General features: G+C 47.7%; 1 protein-coding gene across 3 annotated transcripts in view; it reads left to right on the forward strand.

Moving 5' to 3' along the window:
- LOC117776946 (receptor tyrosine-protein kinase erbB-4-like) overlaps positions 1 to 23,684 on the forward strand; it is a 185,700-nt gene that overhangs the window by 118,965 nt on the left and 43,051 nt on the right. For all 3 annotated transcript variants that reach the window (XM_034611380.1, XM_034611395.1, XM_034611388.1), the window contains exons 4-13: positions 10,100 to 10,234; positions 11,512 to 11,577; positions 13,002 to 13,120; positions 13,695 to 13,836; positions 14,392 to 14,505; positions 16,404 to 16,530; positions 16,766 to 16,839; positions 17,552 to 17,642; positions 18,012 to 18,217; positions 19,738 to 19,870. In XM_034611380.1, coding sequence (XP_034467271.1) covers positions 10,100 to 10,234; positions 11,512 to 11,577; positions 13,002 to 13,120; positions 13,695 to 13,836; positions 14,392 to 14,505; positions 16,404 to 16,530; positions 16,766 to 16,839; positions 17,552 to 17,642; positions 18,012 to 18,217; positions 19,738 to 19,870 — 1,207 coding nt within the window. The remainder of the gene's footprint in view (positions 1 to 10,099; positions 10,235 to 11,511; positions 11,578 to 13,001; positions 13,121 to 13,694; positions 13,837 to 14,391; positions 14,506 to 16,403; positions 16,531 to 16,765; positions 16,840 to 17,551; positions 17,643 to 18,011; positions 18,218 to 19,737; positions 19,871 to 23,684) is intronic.

Consider the following 23,684-nt stretch of genomic DNA (forward strand, 5'->3'; position numbering starts at 1 on the left):
CGGGGAGAGACGATAATAAATATCTCCCTCAGGGGAACTTAAGCCCCATTCAGGCTGGATTTATTCCTCTCGGCGAGGGAGGAGGAGGTGGTGGGATTTTAATACTACCATCACTGCTTAGTGATTTTAATCCTGCAGGAGCACGCTTTCTGTGTCGGTACTTCTTCAACCCCACACCGGTGACCATTACAGTCACAATCACCTGCTGTTTTCCTGCAGACTCGCTGGTCCTCCTCTCATTTACGTCCCGTCTGGAGCGATGCTGTATTTTAAATTGGAACCTGACGAAAGATGATTCTTTTTTTAAATCAGCTCAGTGTGAAATTTGGCTTGAAAACCGTTTCTGTTGATGTTGTAGTTTATTTACAGATGGACAGACAACAGGTGAATGAGAATCCTACATGTCTCAAGGCAGAAGAAGACAAATGAGAATAAGAACGAGGCATTAATGAGCTTGTTTCTGAAGAACTGAAATATCTGGTAAATGTTAACGAATAGATTATAAACGTTGACTCAGTAAATTGAAAGAGTAAGTGTTGAGAGTAATTATGTGAAAGAAACGAGACAGTGAGAAAGTCGAGGGTCAGACACAGTTTAAAGTTTTCTAATCTTTTGTTGTCGTCCTCCCGGCTCATCTCCCTCTAACTCCACTGGTTCTGTTCGGGGCGAGAGAGGCTGAGTGAGTCAGCGTTTCCAGCCGGCAGGCCTCGGAAAATCCCCCCCAATCAAACCAAATAACCATGACTTCATCAAACTCACTCGTTAGAGCCCAATTCATTAGATTTACTCTTGACTTTCTCCCTTTTGTAAATGATCCCGACTACGAGCTGTGAGATTTCACTTTGCTCCTCGACAGAAACTCAACTCGGGGTCGAACCAAACAACCTCTGGATCCACGACAAAGACAAAGAACTTCCACCGACGTGTAGCTGAGATCCACCATTTTACTTTCATTTCCTATTCCAGTTTGAAAAAGCCCCAGTGGAGATCTGTCGACCTCATCGGCATGTGGAGTGCAGCCAATCATCACCACCGACGAATATGTCTGAGCAAAGCATCTGCAGGAGAAGTCACAGAAGACGAGGAAGTTAAAAAACGTTGGAGTGGACGTGAGCTGGACCGAGGCCCAGAACCTTGCACTACGTGTACCATCGAACCAGATGGAGGCAATTCACTGGTCATAGTTGATTTGCTGGGGTGTGTGTGTGTCTGCGTGTGTGTGTCTGCGTGTGTGCGTGTGTGTGTGTGTGTGTGTGTGTGTGTCTGTCTCCGTGTGTCTCAAACTACCCAAGTGGGGGGATGAGTGCTGCAGCTCTGTGCCAGGAAATGACAAATTGCCCATTTAGCCCATTGTAAGTGTCAGGTCTAATGCGGAGGGTTAGCTCTGTTTCCAACACTTCTTCAGCGCTTTGCTCCATGAAAATATGTAGTGAGCCCAATCTGAATAACAAACCGCGTGTCGGACGAGCGGCGTGTGTTCCTGCACACGCACGTTAACGCTCTCCAGGAACCCCTTTTTTAAAATATTTTGTTTCCTGACTCAAGAGTGGACATTTAATAATAGCCCACATTTCAAGTTGTGTGGCGAGCTGCTCAGCAGCTTCACTGTCTTGATGGCCCCCCCGACGGTCCGTGCACAGTGCCCTCTAAATTCTACTTTCATGTTCTCAGCTTGGGCAGTTTTACCAAAAACATTATTTGCAGCACAATAACGGAGAGTGGGCCGCCCGCTGCTGTTCAAACCACCCGTCACCGCGGCTGCAGGAAAACATGGCGGCACAGCACTTCTGTGCCGGCTGGAGACGGCACCTGGCAATTTGTTTGATGAGTGAGTTGCTTTGACCTCTGGGTCCCCGAGACTTATTAAAAACTCTCAAACTTCAAAAAGACCACATAACTGCTAAAATGTTCAGATTGATCCTTAAAAAGCTTGCACCTTTTAAACCAAATTTCAACAAAGTATAATTGTAGAGCGAATATCTTCTGCACTGATGCCTCCACCGGCACACACACACACACACACACACACACACACACACACACACACACACACACACACACACACACACAGGAGTGTGCGCGGTGGCGTTGATCATCGAAAACCAGTGCTGCTCGTTACGCTGATTAGTATTCAGCGGCGCCCCCATCTCTTTGGCTGGCTCTTTTGTTTGCCCGTGCTGATTGGAGGGCCTCTGGTTAATTCAGATGCAGGGAAGCGGTGACAGAAGAGGGCTTATTAGGGCCGCGAGCCCGTCCCACCTTAAGTGCAGAGTCTCCACTTCCATTTTCATTTGCCTCCATTATTGAATTTGCTGCCTTCTCATTCGTCCTGATTGCATTTTGTGTCACCTCTAAAACATAAAAAAAAAAAATCTGCCTCCCTCACCGGGGCTGTGACGCTCAGGTGACTTACATCATTACAGTGAAGTGAAGGAACAGGGGAAAGTTTGGAGACGTTTCTTTATCCTTTCAGTTTGTTTTCTAACGCACTGTAAATAAAATGATTAAGATGGACGACCCCTCTCCTCCTCCTCCCACCACCCAGAAATGAAGCCTAAATATCTGGGATACCAACGCCTCCATCTTGCGTGGTGACGTCATTCGGAGCCAGAACCTGTAAAGTACTGATCACTTGAACAAACCCAAGCGGGATAAGAACTGACGCACACGACAGGAACCATCCAGAAACTGTTTCCATGAGTCAAATGAGTCAGGATATGAAAATGCACCTTCTGGTTTCCTGCGTATTAATCTTCCTGTAAACGAAGCCCTCCGTTGTTCACGTTACATTTCCTCTAAACTTTAAAACTCACCCTCCGCCTGTGTGTGTGTGTGTGTGTGTGCAACCTGCAGCTTGTTCTGGAAAGAGACGAGCGGAGCAGGGAGGGGGTGTGAACGTGTGTGTGTGTGTGTGTGTTTGTTTATAAGACAGAGACGAGAGCGGACGGGTGGAGCCGGAGTGGGTGGAGGAGGAGAGGAAGAGTGATGGCAGGGATTCATTTAGCATCCGTCGAAGCTATAAGTTAGAAAAAATAGAGTGTCATCTGCCTCCTTCAGCGCAGCTTCCATAATCTCCTAACACGAGGCATTTTTCATAAGGATTCATCGCGAAACAATATCATTCGAGACTGCAAAATTTAATCAGGGGCTTTAAAACACAATTATGGTTATCAGGGAGGACACGGCGGCGGCGCACTGGATGGTGGGAGACGGGGGGGGAGGAGGGAGATGGAGGGGACCTCCCCCGCACTGTCTGCGCCCTAGCGCTCCTCTCCCATTTGTCACCCGGCACAATATCTCTTTGGCTGGCAGAGCTAATAATGGAGAAGTGTGGAAACGGGACCCTGGAGACCCACCTCCGCCTTTCCGTGAAGATCAGATAAGTTCTCCTCAAGTCAGGGGCCCCGCAGCCACTGTGGATTTGCTTGTAAGGATTGTATCATTTATAAAACACAGCGCGACCCTTTGTCAGCTTTTTAGGTGTGTGAATAATGCAGCTCCTTATAAAAGGTGCAACTGCAGGAGCAAAATGTTTCCTCTCCCGGAAAGAGCGGCTACTCGCGCTGCACTCTGAGAAGTTCATTTCATTTTGGTCACTCGTCTTCACCAAACACCCTTTGTTTTTTGCTGATGCTTTTCTTTTTTGCGCCTCGAGGCAAAACTAGTTGCCTTTTACTGTCTCTATTATCTCAGCAATCTGCAGCCATTTATCTACCGGCGGCTTGTTTGCAGTCTGGAGACTTTACACTTATTCATGGGATTTGAGAAGTCGTTCTCACTCAAGCAGCCTCTTTCTCTGCAGCCCCTGCGGTTTCTTTGCGTCTTTAGAGTAAACATGCTTGGAGGCACTGTACAGTGTACAGTGGAGTGCTTCACAATTACAGACAGGGGGGGGGGGGTTTCCTCTGGGACCCGCTACTTGTTTTCCTGCTCAAGTCATGTGTTTACCTCACATTGTGGGGTTTCTCTTTCTTACTGTAAATTGGCTTCATTTTAAATTCAAGATATTTAGCAGGTGCACGCCTGAATTTGCACAAACACTTGTGTGTGAGCCTCCTCTCGCTCGGTTTCCTTTCTGCTGCGGTGTGTTTCATTAGAGTCAGTATTTCTATGAGCATTGCAGCCATAAGATAAAAGCGATTTTTACACTGAGCTCCTTACTGTTCCCTCGGTTCTACTCCTCGAGTTGCAGCGTTCTCTCGTTGCCTCCTATACGTGTGAGGAGTTCAAAGTGCCGGTGTGAAAAAGCCTCGAAACGGACGCCGCTCGAGCTATAATTCAACTTCTGCGTAGAATCGTGTTATTTGTTAGCGTTTGTCCACTGTTCCTCCCCCTCGCTCCCTCTCTGAGGTTCGTAATCTCTACAGGTGATTGTCCGTGTTATCCGAGAGCAATTGGAAATGTTGCCTGGGCGCGAACACAATCTCTCTGCGTCACCGCCGCCGTAACTTTACTCCTCTGGCTCTCGTGAGAGTCATTATTTTCCAGAGTCACAGATTTGTCGCCATTTCAGTAATGCTCATCGGCGTTCCCTGAAGAGGTTGCACTCTAAGAAAATGAAGGCAATTTGTTTCGTTCCCCAGTTCGGCACCTTCTGTCATGCCAGCTGTCGGCGCTGTGTCACAGGCCACACAGAGCACCAGCAACTGATGCATGTAAATGACTGCGGAGAGTTTACGTTTCTCTTAGATACCATAGGCTGGAATAAAAGTCTGCAAATAAAGCTTTGGCCTGCTGGGTCGACAGTAAAACCATGGAAACAGAAAAACACTGTGAAAGGATTGTTTCTGCACCATTAATCTCTTCAGTGCATCTGCAGAGTTTTACTTTTTAACAAAAATACTCTTTTTACCCGCTGACTCATTCCAGTTGGTTCAAATTTGCTTCTGTCAGTGAAAGACCTGCAGATATTTCACAATAAAAGGGCAATCCAAGAGGCTTCTGGCTTCACGTTCAGGCCATTGTAACCTTTGGGAGGCTTTTAATGTGAAACGAGAGCAGGAAGTGTTCACATTCAGTGATTGCAGCAACGTGGAACCTTTAGCTGCATCCAGAATTTAACAATAACAGATTTATTTACTGTGGAGGAAACAGCAGCACCAAATTAAAATCTGTATCTGACTAGAAAACCATAAAATATATTTATGAAACAAGGAAATTTACGGCCTAGGCCGCGTGCACACTGGATCTTGCCGGCGTTTCTATAAAGCAGCGAAAGGTGCTTCCCTCGGGGCTCTTTACATTTCTCTCTGAAGCTCGGAGTGATTAATTGGCGTTTAAGAGGTAAAGCCCTCGACTTAACTCCTCAGCTCTTCCAACAAACGCCAGGCGTTGTGGAAATGATGCAGCCGAGCTCCAGGGTGCGTTCTGCTGTGGGACAGGAGGTGTTTGTCAAAGGGGCTTTGTTTCACATACGTGACGTCTGCATGGGCTTTCCATGTGTGTGTGTGTGTGTGTGTGTGTGTGTGGTTAGGAGAGGAGGAGGAAGAAGGTGCAGCAGGGTGTGGAGAGAAAGAGTGATCATCTCCATTTGTCTGTTCCCCCGTGCTCAGCAGGTCCCAGAGAGGAAGCACATGTCGTGGGGCCGGGCGTGTGTGAGGGGGGGTGCAGGGAGGCTGGAGAGATGATAGTAATCAAAAAGGCGAACGGGGGAATCGCCCAAACGTGCTCGGCTCCAGCTCTCTGCTACGTGACGCCGCCGCCCCAGAGACGAGACAATACCGGCAAAGTGGGGGACTCGTCACTCGAGGACAGATCACTATTACAGCCTTATTCATCAGCATAATTAGAGAGAGAAAGGGATGTGGGACGAGTGGCCAGCAGCGCGGATGAAAGCTCGTCAGCAGCCTCCCTGCAGAGCCGTGGCCACTGATTGGTGCCGGGGCCGTCACCGCCTAGAAACTATTTCAAGAGTCGGGCTCTTCGCTCGGCCGAACCACAGTCAAATGACCTTAATTGGCTGCAGAGGTAACTTAGCACCGGATCGTCTCTGCTCATTGGCCCTTAGCTTCTAATTTGAGTGTGTGTGTGGACAATAAATATCTCACGCACCTTCTCCTCTTCCTGTGTCGCTCTTATCTCTGTTTATAGCTGGACATGATCACTCAGGGCCACTGGGATATCGTCCTCTCCTCACCATTCACCATCTAGAAATAAAAGCTTTCTTCTACGGATGTGTTTCCAATGTGCAGGATGAGAAACGGTTATTTACTTCTCCGCGTCCCCAACATCTGCAGATTTCATTTAAAACCAGTATTTTGGCCCCATACTAAGTTCATTTGTCGACCACTCAGACAAACTAACAGCAGGTAAATCATCAGATTGACTCTGTGTGGAATTATTCTACAATAATAAAGGAACAAGATTGGAATCACGCAGCCGTGACCAACAGGTAAACAGTGTGATATAGAGCCCACCGTCTGTTTCCTGTGTGCTGATCAGCAGAGAGGGAAACCGTGACACAATACAATTAGTTTTTACTTTTATCCAGGTTATTAGTATTCTGAATATTGCTTTCATTAGTGTATGATTACCTGATATAACAATTGTGTTTTCGTAAATGGTGAGGATCCATTTGTCCATTTTAACGACAACATTTCTCGGACCAGTTTTCTCTCTGGAAAAGTTGGAAGCTTTGCTCAGCAGGATTTCCTGTGTTCATTTAAGTTTAAATTAAGTATTTTTCACCTAACTTTTACACGTTTTAAGGAGAAAGGCAGTAAAATTACTTCTAAAACTTAAATCCATTAACTCATAGTCAGATTGTCCCCTTTTAAACGATGAGATTCTCAGATTCTATCCATCTTCTCCTCCAGTGACGAACTCATCCTCCGCTGCACAGCTCCACTTCAAATCTAATCTCTGATTCAACCAGACATTTCAACTTTCTCCTGCTTCCATTTCTTTTTCCTCCGTCACTGTGCGACTCTTTGTTTTACCGCCAAGAGAGTTGGAGCAAAACTCTGCACCAGAAACAGTTTAGAACAAACTTGACCTGAGCATATGGCAGCCGGGCCCCGGTGGCCCCGTGCACACATAAAACAGCATCACTGGGAAGCGTGTCACCCGGCGAGGCGCTCGGCGAGGAGCTCGGCGAGGCACCCGGCTGAACTCACGGCTTCGGTGGAACACAGGCGATCAGACGGGAGACAGGACTTTCCTTTTGTGTCCGTTTTCTAAAAGCGGCAAAGTTCATCAAAGCAGCGTTTTTCAGTCGACGGTGCAGAGCTGCACGATAGCATCAGTGAGAGCTCCGCAGTCCTCCCACTTTGCTTTTCTTCAGCTCAAATCATTTCTCTTTGGTTGAGCAGAATTCAATTAAAATGAAAAAGTGCTATTGCTATTTCTATTATGGAAATGTAGAATCACTTAAAGGAACTCAGGAGGTTATCTTTAATATTGTAAAGTCTGAAATCTGCCTCCAAGCTGCTGCTTCCCAAAGAAACAACACCTCGCTCCTGCCGGTCTTACTGTCATGTTCTGCACTGAACGACCCTGTAAGCATTGATTGAATGATTTAAAACGTGATGGGGGACAATGCAAAACTAGAATGTGACTCAGTAGATCTCAAACCTTCGCCCAACAATCCCTTAAACTCTGCACCGAATCCGTTCTGTTCATTTGGATATAAATCTATGAACATATTAAGTGTTAAAAAGACTTTGATCATCTTGTCAGTGTGTAGTTTTACTCCCTAAATCAAATGGATATAGTTTGAAAAGTAAGAATCTAAAAAGTTTGGGAATCATCCCGTTAAATAACGGACTCAGTTTTGTTGTGCCGGGCTTTAACCGCCCCTCTCTCTCTCTCTCTCCGTGCTGTTGTTCCCTCTCTTTAATGTCCTCCTTTCTTCCGATGCAGGACAATAGCTTTTACGGCCGCCTCGTGAATCAAAGAGTGCAGAGGTGGTGGTGGTGGTGGTGGGGGGGTGTTGCGGCGGGGGATCGGCTGTATATCTCCCGACCTGATGGGAAGATCGAAGCTTTGGGAGGGCGGGGGGGGGGGAGGAGGTGATACTCTGGGATGATACTCGGGAGGAGCGCTGGAGTGTTAATGAATGACCACCTGATACAGGCCTGTCATCCCACTGGAAGAGCTAGTGCACTCGGCTGGATGAGCAGCGGCGGTGGCAGCTCGTGCGGTGGCGAGGAGCACGGCGGGTGGATCGGGACGCTATGAAGAGCGTGCAGAGGGGAGGGTAGCGTGGAGCCATGGTGTCGAGGTGCAAGTGTTGAACCACCGTCTTCAAACCGTCTTTCAGGTGTTGCCCCTCCAGAGCCGAGCAGCCATGTGAATCGTCCGTCCTCAATCTCTTGCTACAAACCACCAGACAACATCTGCTGAGTCTGTGGTCTAACGTCACATAAAACATTTCTCTGAAGCTTCAGGGTTTTGCAACGTGGTCAGTAGGTTTCTCTTCACTTTTAAAATTACAGCTGAAGACCAGAGGCCGCTCACGTCAGGATCTCCTGCCTGGCCACACTGACTCTAACGTAATGTTCTCTATCATGTATGAATATTTGAATAAAACGACATCACGTTAGCCCTTCTGCTCTGAAACGTTTATTTCTCAGCAGATAGAAACATGAGATAAAAACCTTCTGAAAGCTGAAACCTTTGGCTTTCCTTATGAATCATTGCTTTTGCCTTGGAACGTTGATTTGACTGGAAATGTCAAACATTTTAGTGGATGTACATCATCTATATATAATCTGAAGATGCTTTAAAGACAAAAGAGAGAATGAAATGTGTCTTCAGTTTATTCTCAGATATAAAGTCAAGGCTCTGTCACATCGGCCACCTCTTATTTCTGCTGACACTGCACTCCACGTGCTATTTGAATAAAGCACCGCCTGTCCATTTTTTTCTATCCACTATCCATGAATGTAAAACACCCCCTGATAAATCGTCCATTGTGACGGGAACATGATTACATGAAGCCGCGGCTGTAGGCCATTCAGCGGGCAGACGGAGCGCCGTGTCACCTCTAAGAGGACTTTGAATAAATGTCCCCGTCTCCACCAAGGCCCACTTCCTTAATCAGGGTGTCGGATGGTGATGATTAGCTTCCTGCTCGCACGTTCGCTTCCCGGCCTCTGAATCGTCCCTGTGACTCAATCACTGTTAATAATCTTCCCGGGGAGATAATACCCCTTCTTTACCTTCACATAATCCAGCTCTAATCTCAACCACATTGTCACTTTTCCCTTTTTTAATATCAAATTTCATTTATTCTGACAAGTGCTTTCCTGGAATCCGGGCGGTACTCCATATTGAAGGGGAAGGGAATCATATCTAAATCCCTGAGCGAGGTTAAACAATACACCGGAGGAAGAGTCACCAGCGAGGAGGAGGTGGGGGGGGGGGGGATGTCGTCTCTCTTCTGCCTCAGGTCACGGCTTCAGAGCGAGGTGGGGGGGGATTACCGCAGCATCATTTCATTCAGTGTCCGTTTCCAAAACCTGGATTAGCAGCAGGGGGAGAGATTAGTGTTTGTTATCGTGCTTCATGTGCAGGCATCTGTGAAAGCCACTCCTCCATATTTGTGCTATTAAGCAGATATCAGCGGCACCACAGCCCCCCCCCCCCACTCACATCGAGGCGTGTGGAGCAGGTCGAGAGATTTAAGGCCATTCCCTATATTTCAATTTAAACAACCAGTAGCCGATGTAACGCAGCGTTTAAGCTGCAGGACTCACACCAGTCCTCGTTCACTAAACGCTCCCGTATCCGCAGCCGTTTACTTTTCCAGTTTTAATTAACTCAGCGAGGATCCGATGTCTGGCAGTGGCATTCAAACTCATTACCTCTAATTCTCCAGCTGAGTAAAAATACTTTCCTTCTGAATGCATAATGGGGCTGTTTGTGAAATGGATGTTTGGGTGAAGTGCCCGTGTATGAAACATGTTGTCGAGTGAGAGCGTGTGTCTCGTTCATCTTCATGCTCAGATGCACGTGAAGGAACACGGTGTGCATCATGCTACTTTGAGACGTGGGAGCGATGGGAGTTCACCTTGAGCTATTGATTTTCTGCCTCCATGTACATGTACTGTATATCCACGCCTATGTGCTCATGTCTCTCCTCTCTCTCTCTGTGCAGAGATCCTGAACGGGGGTGTTTACGTTGACCAGAACAAATTCCTGTGCCACGCCGACACCATCCATTGGCGTGACATTATCAAGAACCCCCAGGCCGAGCTGCTGGTGGTTCCCTCCAACAACAGCAACCTGGGATGTGAGTACAAAAACAGTAGCTTTGGATGAAAATCAAAAAACGCTGCTGTGTGAAATGTGATGGCGAAGGCTCACATAGCAGCAGCAGCGGTGCCCTCTCCCTCTTTATTCATTCTGTTTGCCTGGTGGTCATTTGGAAGCAAAATCACATAGTGTTAGATCAGCGTGTGAACCTCTCCATTGTGGTGGCTCTGCAGCGAAGCCCATGGAGCTGCTGTCTGCTGCGCTCGCCTTAAATCTCAGTGAATCTGACAGCTGGTTTGAAGCTGCCCTCTTCCCCCCCCCCCGCCGCCCCTCGCCCATCGCCCCTCGCCCCTCTCCCGTGGTCCCTGCAGTCCCTCAGCTCGCTCTGCTCTGGACATTACAGGCATCGCTATCCGGCGGCAGACACTCCCTGTCAGAGAAAGCGGCTGTTAAAGACGGAGCCTCTCCAACTTCTCTGCACGTTCTTTATGGCGAGCTTCTTGCTCACTTTAAGGGAGTGGCGAGGAAGCTGAAGAGGAGTCTTCAGGCACAAAACGCGAGAATAGACGCGAGGGAAACGTGGAAAGATAAATACTATTCCTACAGCATCGCCCCCTGTACACCACGACCTCTCTTTGTTCTACAACCTGAGCAGAACGTAATCGGCACCGTGTTGCCAGCCGGTTTCTCTAAAATAAGACTTTTTAAAGTACACGTGTAAAATAAATTGCTATTGTGTTGATGAGATGGCAGCGTGAGAGGAGGAGGACGAAGAAAAGGCAACAAAGAACGGAGGAGGTGGGCCAAAAAATGACAAGAGAGCGAGTGGGAGTTGAGGTTGCCAAATGGGGGGGCCCTCTGCCAAGCTGTAGTTAGTATTTAACATTAACAGCCCCACTGTGGGAGTGGCTGAAGGGGCAGGGTGACAATCTGCTGCTCTGTTCCACTTACTGTGTAATTAACCCGTAGTCAATTAAGTCTGGATGACGGCAGACTGGCACATGAAGGCTGCGAGCGCTCCGTCAGCTCCCACTTTGTCTGTGCGAGCGCTTTGACGGAGGGGAGTCCAGGCCTGTCTCTCATTTGTGCAAGTCGCCACGGTAACTGGGGCGACTGTCGGACGAGCGAAGGAGAGTCAACAGATCTGTCACTGTCGGCGGGCGGGGGAAGTTTTAAGGGCGTGAGTGTGTGTGTGTGTGTGTGTGTGTGTGTGTGTGTGTGTGTGTGTGTGTGTGTGTGTCAAAACTAAATGTGAAGTTTGCTGAGGAGTTGCCTGATGTGCTTTGTGTGTGTGTGTGTGTGTGTGTTCTGCAGGCAGACGCTGTCATCGCTCGTGTAACGGACGCTGCTGGGGGCATCAGGAAGACCAGTGTCAGACCCGTGAGTCCGCACACACACACACACTCACACTCACACACACACACACACACACACACACACACACACACACACACACTTAGTCATATGTGTGTCACTTGAAGGAAAAGTTCAACCACATAAGTAAATAAAGTTTATTTCATTTCGTACCTTTCCCAGAGCAAAGCCACAAAGTCCTGCACAGAAACGAAAAAAAAACACCATCAAAGTAGAAATAACATTAAATATATGCAACAAAAACCCAATGATTCAAGGGGGGGGGGGGGACCTTCTGAAACAGGATTGTGATTAAACTTTAAATCCAGGCTAATGAAATCTGTCAGTGACCTCCTGTATTTACTGGATCTGCTGAGAGGAATCGAGCTTCCTGTAGCATCTGCTCTAAATTAATCTGTAATCTGCTTTAATCTGTTTAGATCTATTATTATTATTATTTTTTTTGGGGGGGGGGCTGTGTGAGAACTCTGAAGTTAAATAAGATAAAGGAATAGTACAATATTTGTGTTTGGCAGCAGCAGCAGCGTTAATAAAACCTCAGAGGAACGAGGGCAGCAGGAGAAATGTTAGTGGTGGTTATAATTATAGGATGTTTTAATCTGGTTGTACAGACTGAGAGGCTGTTTTCCTCTCACTAACACAGACTCAGAGCCTTGTTATTTTCCTCTCTCCTGCATCATTATGTTTCCAGCCCCGACAGATAGTGAGCGCAGCAGTTTTTAATGCCTCAGCTCCGAGCTCCTGCTGACTCGCTGGCTGCCGCATCTCCCACTGTCGCGCTAATATGAGGGAGGCTGGAGCAACCTTAGGTACAAGCCAAGTGTTAGCGCCGCGCTAATAACACTGACGGATGCAGTTTGCTTCAAAGAATGAGGCAAAACGCTCAGTTTCCACAGGAGTTGGCACGGCAACAGATAAAGCCGGGCTTTCTGGGAATTACGAGCACAGTTGGACTGTGTGGGTCCAGTTGGCCGAGAGGCAGATTTGGTGAATCAGAGGGGCTCGGTAGATTTTTGCCCAAACTTTATTCATGTAGGAGAAACTTCCCACTGAGCTGACGCTGGAACAGTTTGAGGAGAAGAGGGTCGTTCAAGGTCGCGAGAGGAGAAGACGCCCAGCGACCTGCTGGTTCCTGCTTCAGGAAGGTGTCGTCTTCTTTTTCCTTCAAGCACACGGACAAGAAGCCGGTGTCTCAAACAAGCTGTGGAGAGCGTTACAAAATCTGAACTTGAAATAAAACCAGAGTCCTGCTCTCAAAGGGAAAGACCTCGCTCTTGAGTAAAATGTCAAATGTGTTAACGGCCTGAACTCCACATCCGATGCTGTCGGCGTGCGGCTGCAGAGCGAGAGGGCGGCGGTGTCGAGAACGTGTGAGAACTTTTGTGTTTGTGTCAGACCTTTAAAATTCAGTCTTCTCTCTTCCTGTGCAGTGACAAAGACGGTGTGTGCAGAGCAGTGTGACGGTCGATGCTTCGGGCCTTACGTCAGCGACTGCTGCCATTGCGAGTGTGCCGGCGGCTGCTCGGGTCCCAAGGACACAGACTGCTTCGTACGTCTCACACACACAGACACACACAGACACACACAGACACACACTGTCTCTCTTTCCTTCATCTTCTACTTTTTCTCATTTGAACTTTCCACAGACACCTCCCTCCCTCCCTCAGCTTCCTTCACTCTGTCCATGTCTTTCATGCAACATCTGTTTGTCATCCTCGCCGACAGAGAACGATCCACTTTGTTTGCCGCCTGACAAACTGTTTGTCATTACGCGGGCCGTAAAAAAAGCAGCCGCAGTGGCTCCCTTCAAAGACCAAATTGGTGATTCAGTGTTCCAATTAATATCACCTCAACTTCCTCCTGTTGCGCCAACTTGTGGCGAGGATATTGTGGTTGTAATTCACAGAAAGGTTCATCCAATCCAATTACTGTCGCCTCAGCCTGTAGCCACAGACGACAGAAACACTTAAGGGGATTATGGGGAAACATTTCAGCGTTTACATCGCGGCTGTGGATCAGCGGCTCCGGCTCTTCTCCCGTTTGGTGTGAAAGAAGTCCACATGTGACGCAGAGATGAAATGCTGCTGTAATACTCGGTGCTCTCTCTTTTTTTGTTCCCCCAGGCTTGCACCAACTTCAACGACAGCGGCGCGTGTGTGACCCAGTGTCCTCAGCCGTTCGTGTACAACCCCACGTCCTTTCAGTTAGAGCACAACCCCAGAGCCAGGTACACGTACGGAGCCTTCTGCGTCAAGAAATGTCCACGTAAGTCTCCTCCAGCAGATACAGATACAGAAACATAACACTGCAGTAACAAAGATGCTCATAATTAGGTTTTATCGTCTGTGCCGTGGTGTCCGCTGCAGAAGAAGCATTTATCCTCTCATCTTTCCTGAAATCAGACTCCAGGCGATTACTTAAAGTCGAGATAAATGACTCAGACATGAATAAATAAATTGTGTCTCACTCAACTAGTTGCTGCACCGTCTGTTTCAGCTTCTGGCAGCTAGAACAAAAAAAACAGTCCTGCTTCTTTTGGATGTGGAGTCAGAGAGCAGAGATAGAAGTGAGGCTGCATCAACAGATTGAACGTTCAAGTTCCACTGATCCTCAAATGAGCAAACCGCACTCGCACACAAACATGGTTCATTACTTTCCCTGAGCAATATACACAATTAGTCTTGATCATTATACAAATGTGATTAAAAGATGATTCATTTCTCAGCATTAGAGGAGGAAACGCTGTGATTTTAATGGATTCACGTGATGAAATCTACAGTGTGAGTCGTTTGTTATTAACACGGCCTCTGGATCCCGCAGATAACTTCGTGGTGGACTACAGCTCCTGTGTCCGAGCGTGTCCCAGCAACAAGATGGAGGTGGAGGAGAACCGCATCAAGATGTGCATCCCCTGCACAGACATCTGTCCCAAAGGTAAAACAAGGGTTTTGATAAGATCCTGCAGAATGACAGCATGGACGGTACATTTTGAAATGGGCACAGTAGAGCTCATACCTTCGTCATGGCCACTTCTAAACCACCATTTAAATCCACTAGATCCTGGTTCCACACACTCATAGATGTTAGTCCTCAAAACACGAGTGAGATCCATGTATTTCTCTTGGAAATCAGTGAAATGTCAAAATCTTGTCAGTGTTGCAAGAGATTTTTAAACATTCTTGCATCCAGTGGTTTTTGCAGATCCACACCAAAAGATTTATGAGTTCCCTCTCGGCCCCTCGACCGAGTTATGTGGAAATTCATTCAGTAGCTTGTGAGTTATGCTGCTGACGAACAAACTACAGGACCGAGGTAGAAACAACCTCAAGATGTGACGCTGCAGGTCCGTGCATGTGATTCTGCATATGGTCAATTAAGAGTCTCCAATTATTGTGTTTGAGCTGTAAGAGGAAGCAGCAGAAAACACGCAGACCCGAGGAGAACATGTACCCTCCACAGAGAGAGACCCCCGACCTAAGAGGGATTCAAACCGTGACCCACACACATGTATGAGTCAGTCTGGAAACAGTTTGTGTGTGAGGCACATTGTTTGGTCTGATGGCTGCAGCACAAGTGTCAGTGTGTCACCTTGAGTGACTTTTACCTTCCATCAGCAGCGCGGCTTTGATGAAAGTGGGAATGATGATGTGTTTTATTGCTTGTTGTCCCAGGGAGTGTCTGCAGATTTGTCTGAGAGAGACGTACACAGACGACAGATGGAGCTTTATTATATTACGTGGAGGAAGGTGCAGCGCAGGACACGCTACGGCCAGCAGACGTTTTATTTTTCCCCTCGTTTCCCCGGCTTCCCTCCATTGCACTGCATTTTACTGTATGTACAAGAGCTTACTCGGTTAAACCCTTTTAATCTAATAGCTTTCAGCGAACGGTGATGATACTGGATCAACAGTCGCCCCAAGGAATTACTTCAAAACGCTTTAGAGGGAAAAGTAATTTATGTTTTAACAGAGAAAGCTCAGCTGTGTTTAAATTCCAATAAATACACTTAAGACCGATTTATTGATTCGAATTAATCCCACAAAATATCAGCAGGCGCACTCCTTCATTCGGACGGGACCAGGCTACGACCTGGAGGAGGAACATGACAAATGCTGCCCAGACGAAGGTCACGGGTTTGACCCTCACAGCAGTGAGCGTGTTCCCGTGATGAGATTCTCTCTGACCTGCTCACTGGTCCCGAGCGTCGGCTAAAAGAATAACAACGTGGAATCAGGCAGCAGATTCCTCCTGGTGCTCTCACAAAGGCAACTTCCCCTTTGGAGGGGAAGACGGCGGCGAGGCCGCGGCGCCCACTGATTGGCTAATCTCTTGATTACATCGTCACGCTGCGGGGAGGGGTTAATGAGGGATAGCCCGAGGAACTGTGGGAAATGATAACAAATTAACATTTCAGATATGGAATTGGCTGGTATAAATCACTATCAAAAGCTGGTTACACCACTTAATGCCAACCTGATTCATCATCGCTCCTCCCCCCCCGTCTCTGTCAGAAATACTTGGCTCACACTAGACCGCCAGTTTAATTAATGCAGATGTAATGAATTCATTACAGCGAGGAATTGGCTGCGGATTGGTCCGTGCTTTCACAGCGAGGGGCCGCGGCCTCGTCCACGCTCCAAACGCTGGGGCTCTATTTTCATAGAAGAGTGGAGAATTAAAAGCTAATAGCGGTTTCGTGAGACGAGGTCGGAGCTGCACAAGGACACTTTGAAAATATATCTGAAACGATTTGTTCACGGCGAGAGCAGCGACACTGTTAATTACACGGGGGGGGTAAAGTGTGACTGTGTGTGTGTTGTGTGATCTGTCAGTGTGCGACGGCATCGGGACGGGCAGCCTGCAGACGGCTCAGACCGTGGACGCCAGCAACATCGATCTGTTCGTCAACTGCACCAAGATCAACGGGAACCTCATCTTCCTCATCACGGGCATTAAAGGGTGGGTGACGGCCTGATACCACACACACACACACACACACACACACAACTTTCATATTGACCACACTGATAAAAATGTGAATTAGGCCTCCCACCTGCAGGGGGAGCTGGAGCAGGTCTTACATTGTGTTGCTGCATTAAATGAATCTACAGGAGAACAGCAGTGTTTCAGTGTTTGTTGTTTTACTGATGAAGTTCTTTACTTTAACCGTGTGTCTGCTTCCTGTCCACTTCAGGGACATGTATCACGGTATCGGACCTTTGGACCCTGAGCGCCTCAACGCGTTCCGCACCGTGAAAGAGATCACAGGTAAAAACCACCTCACTGGACTCACCTTGGAAAACGTGTGTGTGTCTGTGTGTGTGTGTGTGTGTGTGTGTGTGTGTGTGTGTGTACGTGTGTGTGTGTGTAATCTATTAGGCCTCGGAGGCGTCGGGAAAGATGGAAGCTGATGCTAAAATCTAAAAGCTGGTCTGATGGGTATTATGTTGCTGCTGGTGTGTGTGTGTGTGGTAGTTGTACATGCTCACAGTATCTAGAGCAGTGTGTGTGTGTGTGTGTGTGTGTGTGTGTGTGTGTGTGTTTATTCATTAGCTATAAGAGGCCTAAAGGGATGAGCGGTACCTCATATACAAACCCTTTTGTCATATTAAACTGTGACTTGCAGTTGAGCCAAACACCTAATGGAGTGAAACTGCATTTTCATAATGAAAACCAGAGCAATAAGGAAGAGCAATGGCTGCTCTATCCCACTCGTTTCCTGCTCCATCCCTTTAATGTCATTTCCACACATGCTGATTTGATATAATCTGTCATTAAAGCCAAGTGCAACCGGACAAATTGTGCTGAATATTAAATCCATCTTGGTAATTAGTGTACGTCGTCTTCTCCGAGGACTTCGTAGGACGGGTTCTTCCGACTCCTTGTCCCATTTCCTCTTGCTTCTTTTGTCATCATCTCCTCATTGAAAATCACTTATCGATGAACACTTGTGCATTCAATGTTTTTAAACTGTGTGTAGGTTTCCTCAACATCCAGTCGTGGCCGGAGAACATGACGGATCTGAGTGTTTTCTCCAGCCTGGCGACCATCGGAGGCCGAGCTCTCTACAGGTGCGTGTGAACATGTGGCTCAGTGGTCTCATCTTCTTCATCTTCCTCTCCTTTTACGCTGCATTGTTCCACCTTCTTTCTTTTTGTCTGTGTCCACGTCCTCTTGTTTTCCTCCCGTCCTGCCTTCCTCTTTCCTCTTCCTCTGTCCTATTTCCCTCCTTTCCCTCAACCTCCTCCCCTACTTTCTCTAACTCTTCATCACACCCTCTACCTTTTCTTTCTTCTTCTGTCCTTTCCCATGTTCGTCTTTTAAACCCTCACTTCCTCTTCTCTCCCTTTTGTTTCTCCCACCTTTTCATGTCCAGCTCTTTCCTCCTGACTGTTTCTTGTTTTAAACCTTGAATGCCTCCTCTCTTGCTCCTCCTGCAGTGGAAGTGGTATTTCTCTGCTGATCCTGAAGCAGCGCTGGATCTCCTCCCTCCAGTTCCAGTCGCTGGACGAGATCAGCGCCGGGAACGTCTACATCTTCAACAACAGCCGCCTGTGTTTCTACAACACCGTCAACTGGACGTCGCTCTTCAGGACGCCGAGCCAGAAGGTTCTGATCCGCAACAACCGAGATCCAAAAGAATGCAGTGAGTTCCGTGTCGTCGGTGGGATGGAGACAAGTCTCCTCTCTAAATGTTTCACTGTTTGCAAAGATCGGCAGATTGTCGAGGTAGAATCTCTTAAAAACAGGATCATAACACTTAATTTAATTCTTCTCTGCAACACTTCAGCGTATTAAATCATTCTGTCTGCAAAAAGTTACTTAATTAAAACACAAACTCCACAAAAGCTGCGCTGCAAAAGTAATAAATGTCCCAATTCTGCTAAATTAAGCCACAAATATTTGCGCATTTGCACCAATTTAAATAATGAACTCTACAAAATGTCCTGGAAATAGAGTCCGGACATTTTGTGGATCCTCTTGTAACTTAAGTCTTCCTGAACTCATTTCCTCTCCCGTGTTTCCAAACCGCACATGTGAGCTGCTCCACCCGACCTCACACACCATCATGCCTGTTTCCAAGGAGACGGTGTCACGGGCGTCTCCTGCTCCTCGGCCTTGGACATGAAAGCCCTTGTTCAGCTCCCTGGGAGGAAAGTGCTTAATGCGTCACGCGGTGGATTACGCTCGCTGCCGGGAGGCTACATGTGGCTCGGCTGCAGATGGTGGAAACTGACCACAGAGGAAGCTTCAGTGAGAAGACAAGATACAGAATAGTTTTATTACTGCGTCCACCAGGGGGTTGTGTTTCTGTCAGCAGGATTACAAACTTCTGAACAGATTTACACAAAACTCCTGGACGGATGGAACGTGGGCCAAGAGAAGACGCTGTTAGATTTAAAGGTGGATCTGGATCAAAGTGGCAGATCCATCTTGGCCAATCGCCTTGAGAGTATTTCACGGATCTTGATGAAAACAAACTTAAGGGACTGTTCATTGACGCGTGAACACGTTATCTTAAGAGAGAGAGAGAGAATCCTTTCAAATTTGGTACAAATGTTCAATTAGACTAACATTAAATATCAGTGGTCGAAGGTCAAAGGTCAAAGGTCACAGTTCCCTCATATACACATGTAAGCAGACAGGAACCAGAGGCGTTCAACCACAGGGCGATAATTCTACTTGATCCTTGACAACTTCTGCTACAAGTCTTTTCTGATCAAGTCTTTTCTGATCAAGCTCCCTGTGACAGAGACCAGAAAACACACTCGCGGGCCACCGTAGTTTTTCTGGTCCCTGCCAGGCTGCGGTTGATATCAATAGCCAGTTAATGAGTGTTGTGTGTGTGTATGTTAGAGATCAATCTCTTCATTAGGCTCACCCCCCCCCCCCCCCCCTCTGTCCACCATTGACTGTTTAGCTGTTGACACAAGGCTCGATCCTCACCGGGGACGTGTGTGTCACTCACCGACAGACGGAGGACACTCCAGTCCAATGAGCGCCATCGATTATGAAAACAAACAGAAAAAAAAGGGCTTAGGATCCTGGGTGGGTCTTTAATTGCAGAGGTGTGGAGAATACAGATGTTCCCCCCCCCCCCCCCCCCCCCCCAGCTATAACACACACACACACACATTAATCCATGTCCCTCCCTCGTCTCCACAGCTCAGCAGCGGATGGTGTGTGACGGCATGTGTTCGGACGACGGCTGCTGGGGCCCGGGGCCGGACCAGTGTCTCTCCTGTCGGTACTTCAGACGAGGCCGCACCTGCGTGGAGTCCTGCAGCCTCTTCGAAGGGTGAGTCGTCCGTTTGAGCCGATCTGTGAAACCTAACTCAGAAGAACGAGCGTTTCCCTGAACGTCAGGCCGTCGTTGCTGCGGGACGCCGCGTCGTTTCCCCTCGGAGACGGGCCGCACACGACAAGTGGAGGAAGTAGATTCAATTTAAACGGCCCTGGTGCATGAGAATGAAGTGAAAACATCCTCCAGGGCTCTGGAGGAGGAGAGTCTAATTGCCAATTGGCTCGAAGGTAATGAGATGAACCAATAAGGGATTTCACACGGTGAACTCCAACCGTTAAAAGGAACATTTAGCTGCGTGTTACATCCATTGTCCAAGATTAATTTGAATACATTGTGGAAGTATCTGATCTTATTACGACTCCACGACAGATTTGAGTTTGGGAAATGAGTGACATTTGTGACAGTGGCCCCCGGAGAGTCCTCACAAACCACCGCTGCTCTGTTTCCAGTGTGAATCATCACATTCAGGTCAGTGCTTTGCGCTGCCAAGAGGCACATCAAAAAGATCAGTGCCAACTCACCTGGGGAGAAAGTCTTCTTTGTAGATTCACTTTCCAGCCCTTTTGTGCTACTCTTGAATGAACGAGGAGACGCTGTGCATCACACCACTTGAAAGCGCCCGTCTAAAATAAGACCGGCAGCACCTGCCACGAGAAAAAGACGACTTTCCTCCGAGCGGTTAAGTCGAGCTTGTGTTTTCCCTCGGGGGACGGAGGGAGGAGGGCGTGCACGTACGGGTGCGGGAGGCGGCGTGCGAGAGCGAGCAACCCTCGGTCATGTTGACTTGTTGCTCCGTCCTTTTCCCGGCAACGTTTGTGGAAGGGAAGCTTTGAAGTTGCCGGGAAAAACAGCTCACAGCGAAGGCTTTGAAGAAGGCGGGCGAGGGGAAGGCGCGTGGCGGGGCGCTGCTGAACCACGCTCCTCTCCCCTACTGTAAATACGGTCGCTGTGATGTATTATAAGTAACATTGGAAAGGCCCACTTCTGGCTTTGTGTCACTGGCATGACTGTGGAATCAAAAGTCTATAACCTGAGGGTTTGCCCGCTGTAAGAAGTCACCTCCTGCCAAGAAACACAGCTTCAAAAACGCATCTTTGGCAGAAAAGGAGCAGCTTCCTCTTCTGTCAGATGTGTGTTATACCCGAGCGACTGCTACTGTATTCTTCTTGTCTCGCTCAAACCAACACCAAACTTGATTTGCTCTTCAGAAAGTCTACTTTTTGTGTTTGCCGCCTGGATGTTTAACTTGCTAAGTGTCGGGTGAACGATTCTCCTTGTGGTGACAAACAGAGCAGCGGGTGTTTACGTGAATGAGACTAAAACCAGAAATAAAACGTGTGTGAGTCAGACGAAGCTGCAGCCTGAGGTCAACGGGACGACAACATAAAACCACTGCTTTACCACAAACATTAAGGATTCATGAATGAGCATCACTGAGGTGGTTACGAGCAGCAGGAACTAACCAATCAGAGTCAAGTGTAGGTAGACTCCTCCCACAGGACGTACGTATGTCAGACAAAGTTCAAATGAAACTATGGAACAATCACGTGAAGCTAAGTTCAGAATCTCAAAACCCTTGTTTTCCTCTGGATATTCTTTGGTTCAATAACTGTCACCAGTGATAAAAAGTGGAACTTTATCTGAGGATTTAGGAGTGGAGGCTGCTGCGTGTCTAAATATAACATCTCCCTAATCCAGTGCCGAGAGAGACTCACTGTTTCAGCACTTTCCTACTTTACAAGACAGAAAGGAGTAAAATGCAGACAGCCGGCTTTCACGTGCAGCTGTTTGGAATCGATGAGTCCAGATGATATCTGCCGTTTGGACCTTTTGAATAAAGTTCCAGAGTCATAAATATTTGTAGCTGAACTAAACGCTGAGCAGTGGGAGAGAGGTTTACGGCCTGTTGGTCTCGTGTATCGGGGAAGCTGATGCTTTTCCTCTGCAGGCCCCAGGAGGCACACGACATCCTGGGATGGGATTGGACATTACTTAAAGACATGTCCAATCCAATTTTTTTTATCATAGACACAAACAAAAATGAAATGATGTCATGCAAACTGCAGAAAATTGCAGGTATTGATTTTGCAAATATACAGAAGAAACAATATCTATTAGACATTCAGCTGCATGTGATAAACAGTATGTTTCCTAAATCTTACTGTACTCCATCTGCACATGATCTTAATATCTTTGTTAACCTTGAACCTTTGTTCCTCTGTTGACGGATTTAATCTCATTAAATATGTTTTCGGGTTGGTGGTTTCCAAACCTCCAGATTCCTCCGCTCGCCCTCGTTATGTCTCCATTCTTAATGAGGAGCGGCACTAATTCCCCCCAGTTTCTACGTCTGTTGAATAAAACAAAGGCAGAGCCGAGGAGAGCGCTTGAGATGACGTCCGCTGGGGTTGTGGGAGGAGGGAGGCTGCAGATTATGGAGGCGTTGAAAGTGTTTAATTAAAAAAGTTGCTCTGGTGGGTTTGGCCGCGCTCCGGTCTGAACGGTGGCCGCAGTCCTGCTTAAATTCCAGCTAAAACAGGGCTAATCCCCCGCCAGGCCGCCGCCCCCTCCGACGGGGCCTTGGTGCGCACTTCCAGCCGTGAAGGGGGCCAATCAGGAGGAACAGCTTGGACTGAATGGAAATGACCCTTGAGAGCGCCGCCGCCGAGGTCTTTGTCTCCCACCCATTCTCCTCGTGTGCGTTTTTTTTTAACCCCGTGCAACAAAGGAGCTCTCTCCTCGCCGCCCGGGCCCCCTTTTAAAGGATTCCCATGGATGGAGCTTCCAGGAGAGAAACCTCATTTATTTTGGAACGAGGGAGAGAAAGAAGACAAAGAAGGAATGTGAAGAGAGCAATGGGAATTTCCTTTTGAGGCCACTGCAAACATTATTAATAAGAGGACGCTCCGTGACACTGTGTGTTAGGACACCTTGTGCAAAAACGCCGTGACACCAACACTCAGCGAAAAAGAATCCTATCTTCTTTACTGTTGCCCCTTAAATGTGATACACTCGTACGTCTCTCTTCTGTGTTCGTTTCTTTTAGCAGCACAAAGTCTGAGAGAATTTATTCTAATATTCAACAGTGGAAAATGCAAAAACACCCACAGGGGATGTGAGTTTGCTGCTGCAAGATCATATAAAAACAGCTCACAAAGAGGAATCTGTTGGATCTTTATTCCACGCACATGCAAAACCCAACAAGACACACACACAAACACACAGGGTTCCTCTCCTCTCGTTATCCCAGCGCTGTGAGAAAGGGGCTTGTTGGTAACCGGGTGAATCCTCCACTGAGGGTGTGTGTGTGTGTGTGTGTGTGTGTGTGTGTGTGTGCGTCCGCTGATCGATCGCTCTGATGTGAAAAGTGTTTCTGATCGGCAGCGGTTGGTATTGACAGCAGCCGGGCTCTGCTCGCCGGGGGCGCCGCACTTCAAAACAGAATCCCAAGATAATGCTCTGATTCGGAGACAAACAAGGGAGAGATTTATAGATCGGCTGCAAACACACACACATGGACACACACAGACACACACACACACACACACACACACATGCATAGATGTATAAGCATTCAACAGTTTGGCCTCAGGCTCTTTGCAGCTTCTGCCGATATAATTGCTGCGTATAAACCCAATATTGAGCTTTGTTGTTTACCTCCCTTCCTTCAGAAGAAGCCCGTCATGGAATGAGCTACATGCAACTCTCTGAAGCTGTTTTCACACATGAGAAATGTTCAGAAAACTGGGTCTTGAGTTTGTGTTTCTCGTGTGAAGCAGCGTTCAGGCGAGGGGCGGAGCCTGTAGAG

This window comes from Hippoglossus hippoglossus, chromosome 2 (genome assembly GCF_009819705.1).
Source record: "Hippoglossus hippoglossus isolate fHipHip1 chromosome 2, fHipHip1.pri, whole genome shotgun sequence".
NCBI classification, from domain to species: domain Eukaryota; kingdom Metazoa; phylum Chordata; class Actinopteri; order Pleuronectiformes; family Pleuronectidae; genus Hippoglossus; species Hippoglossus hippoglossus.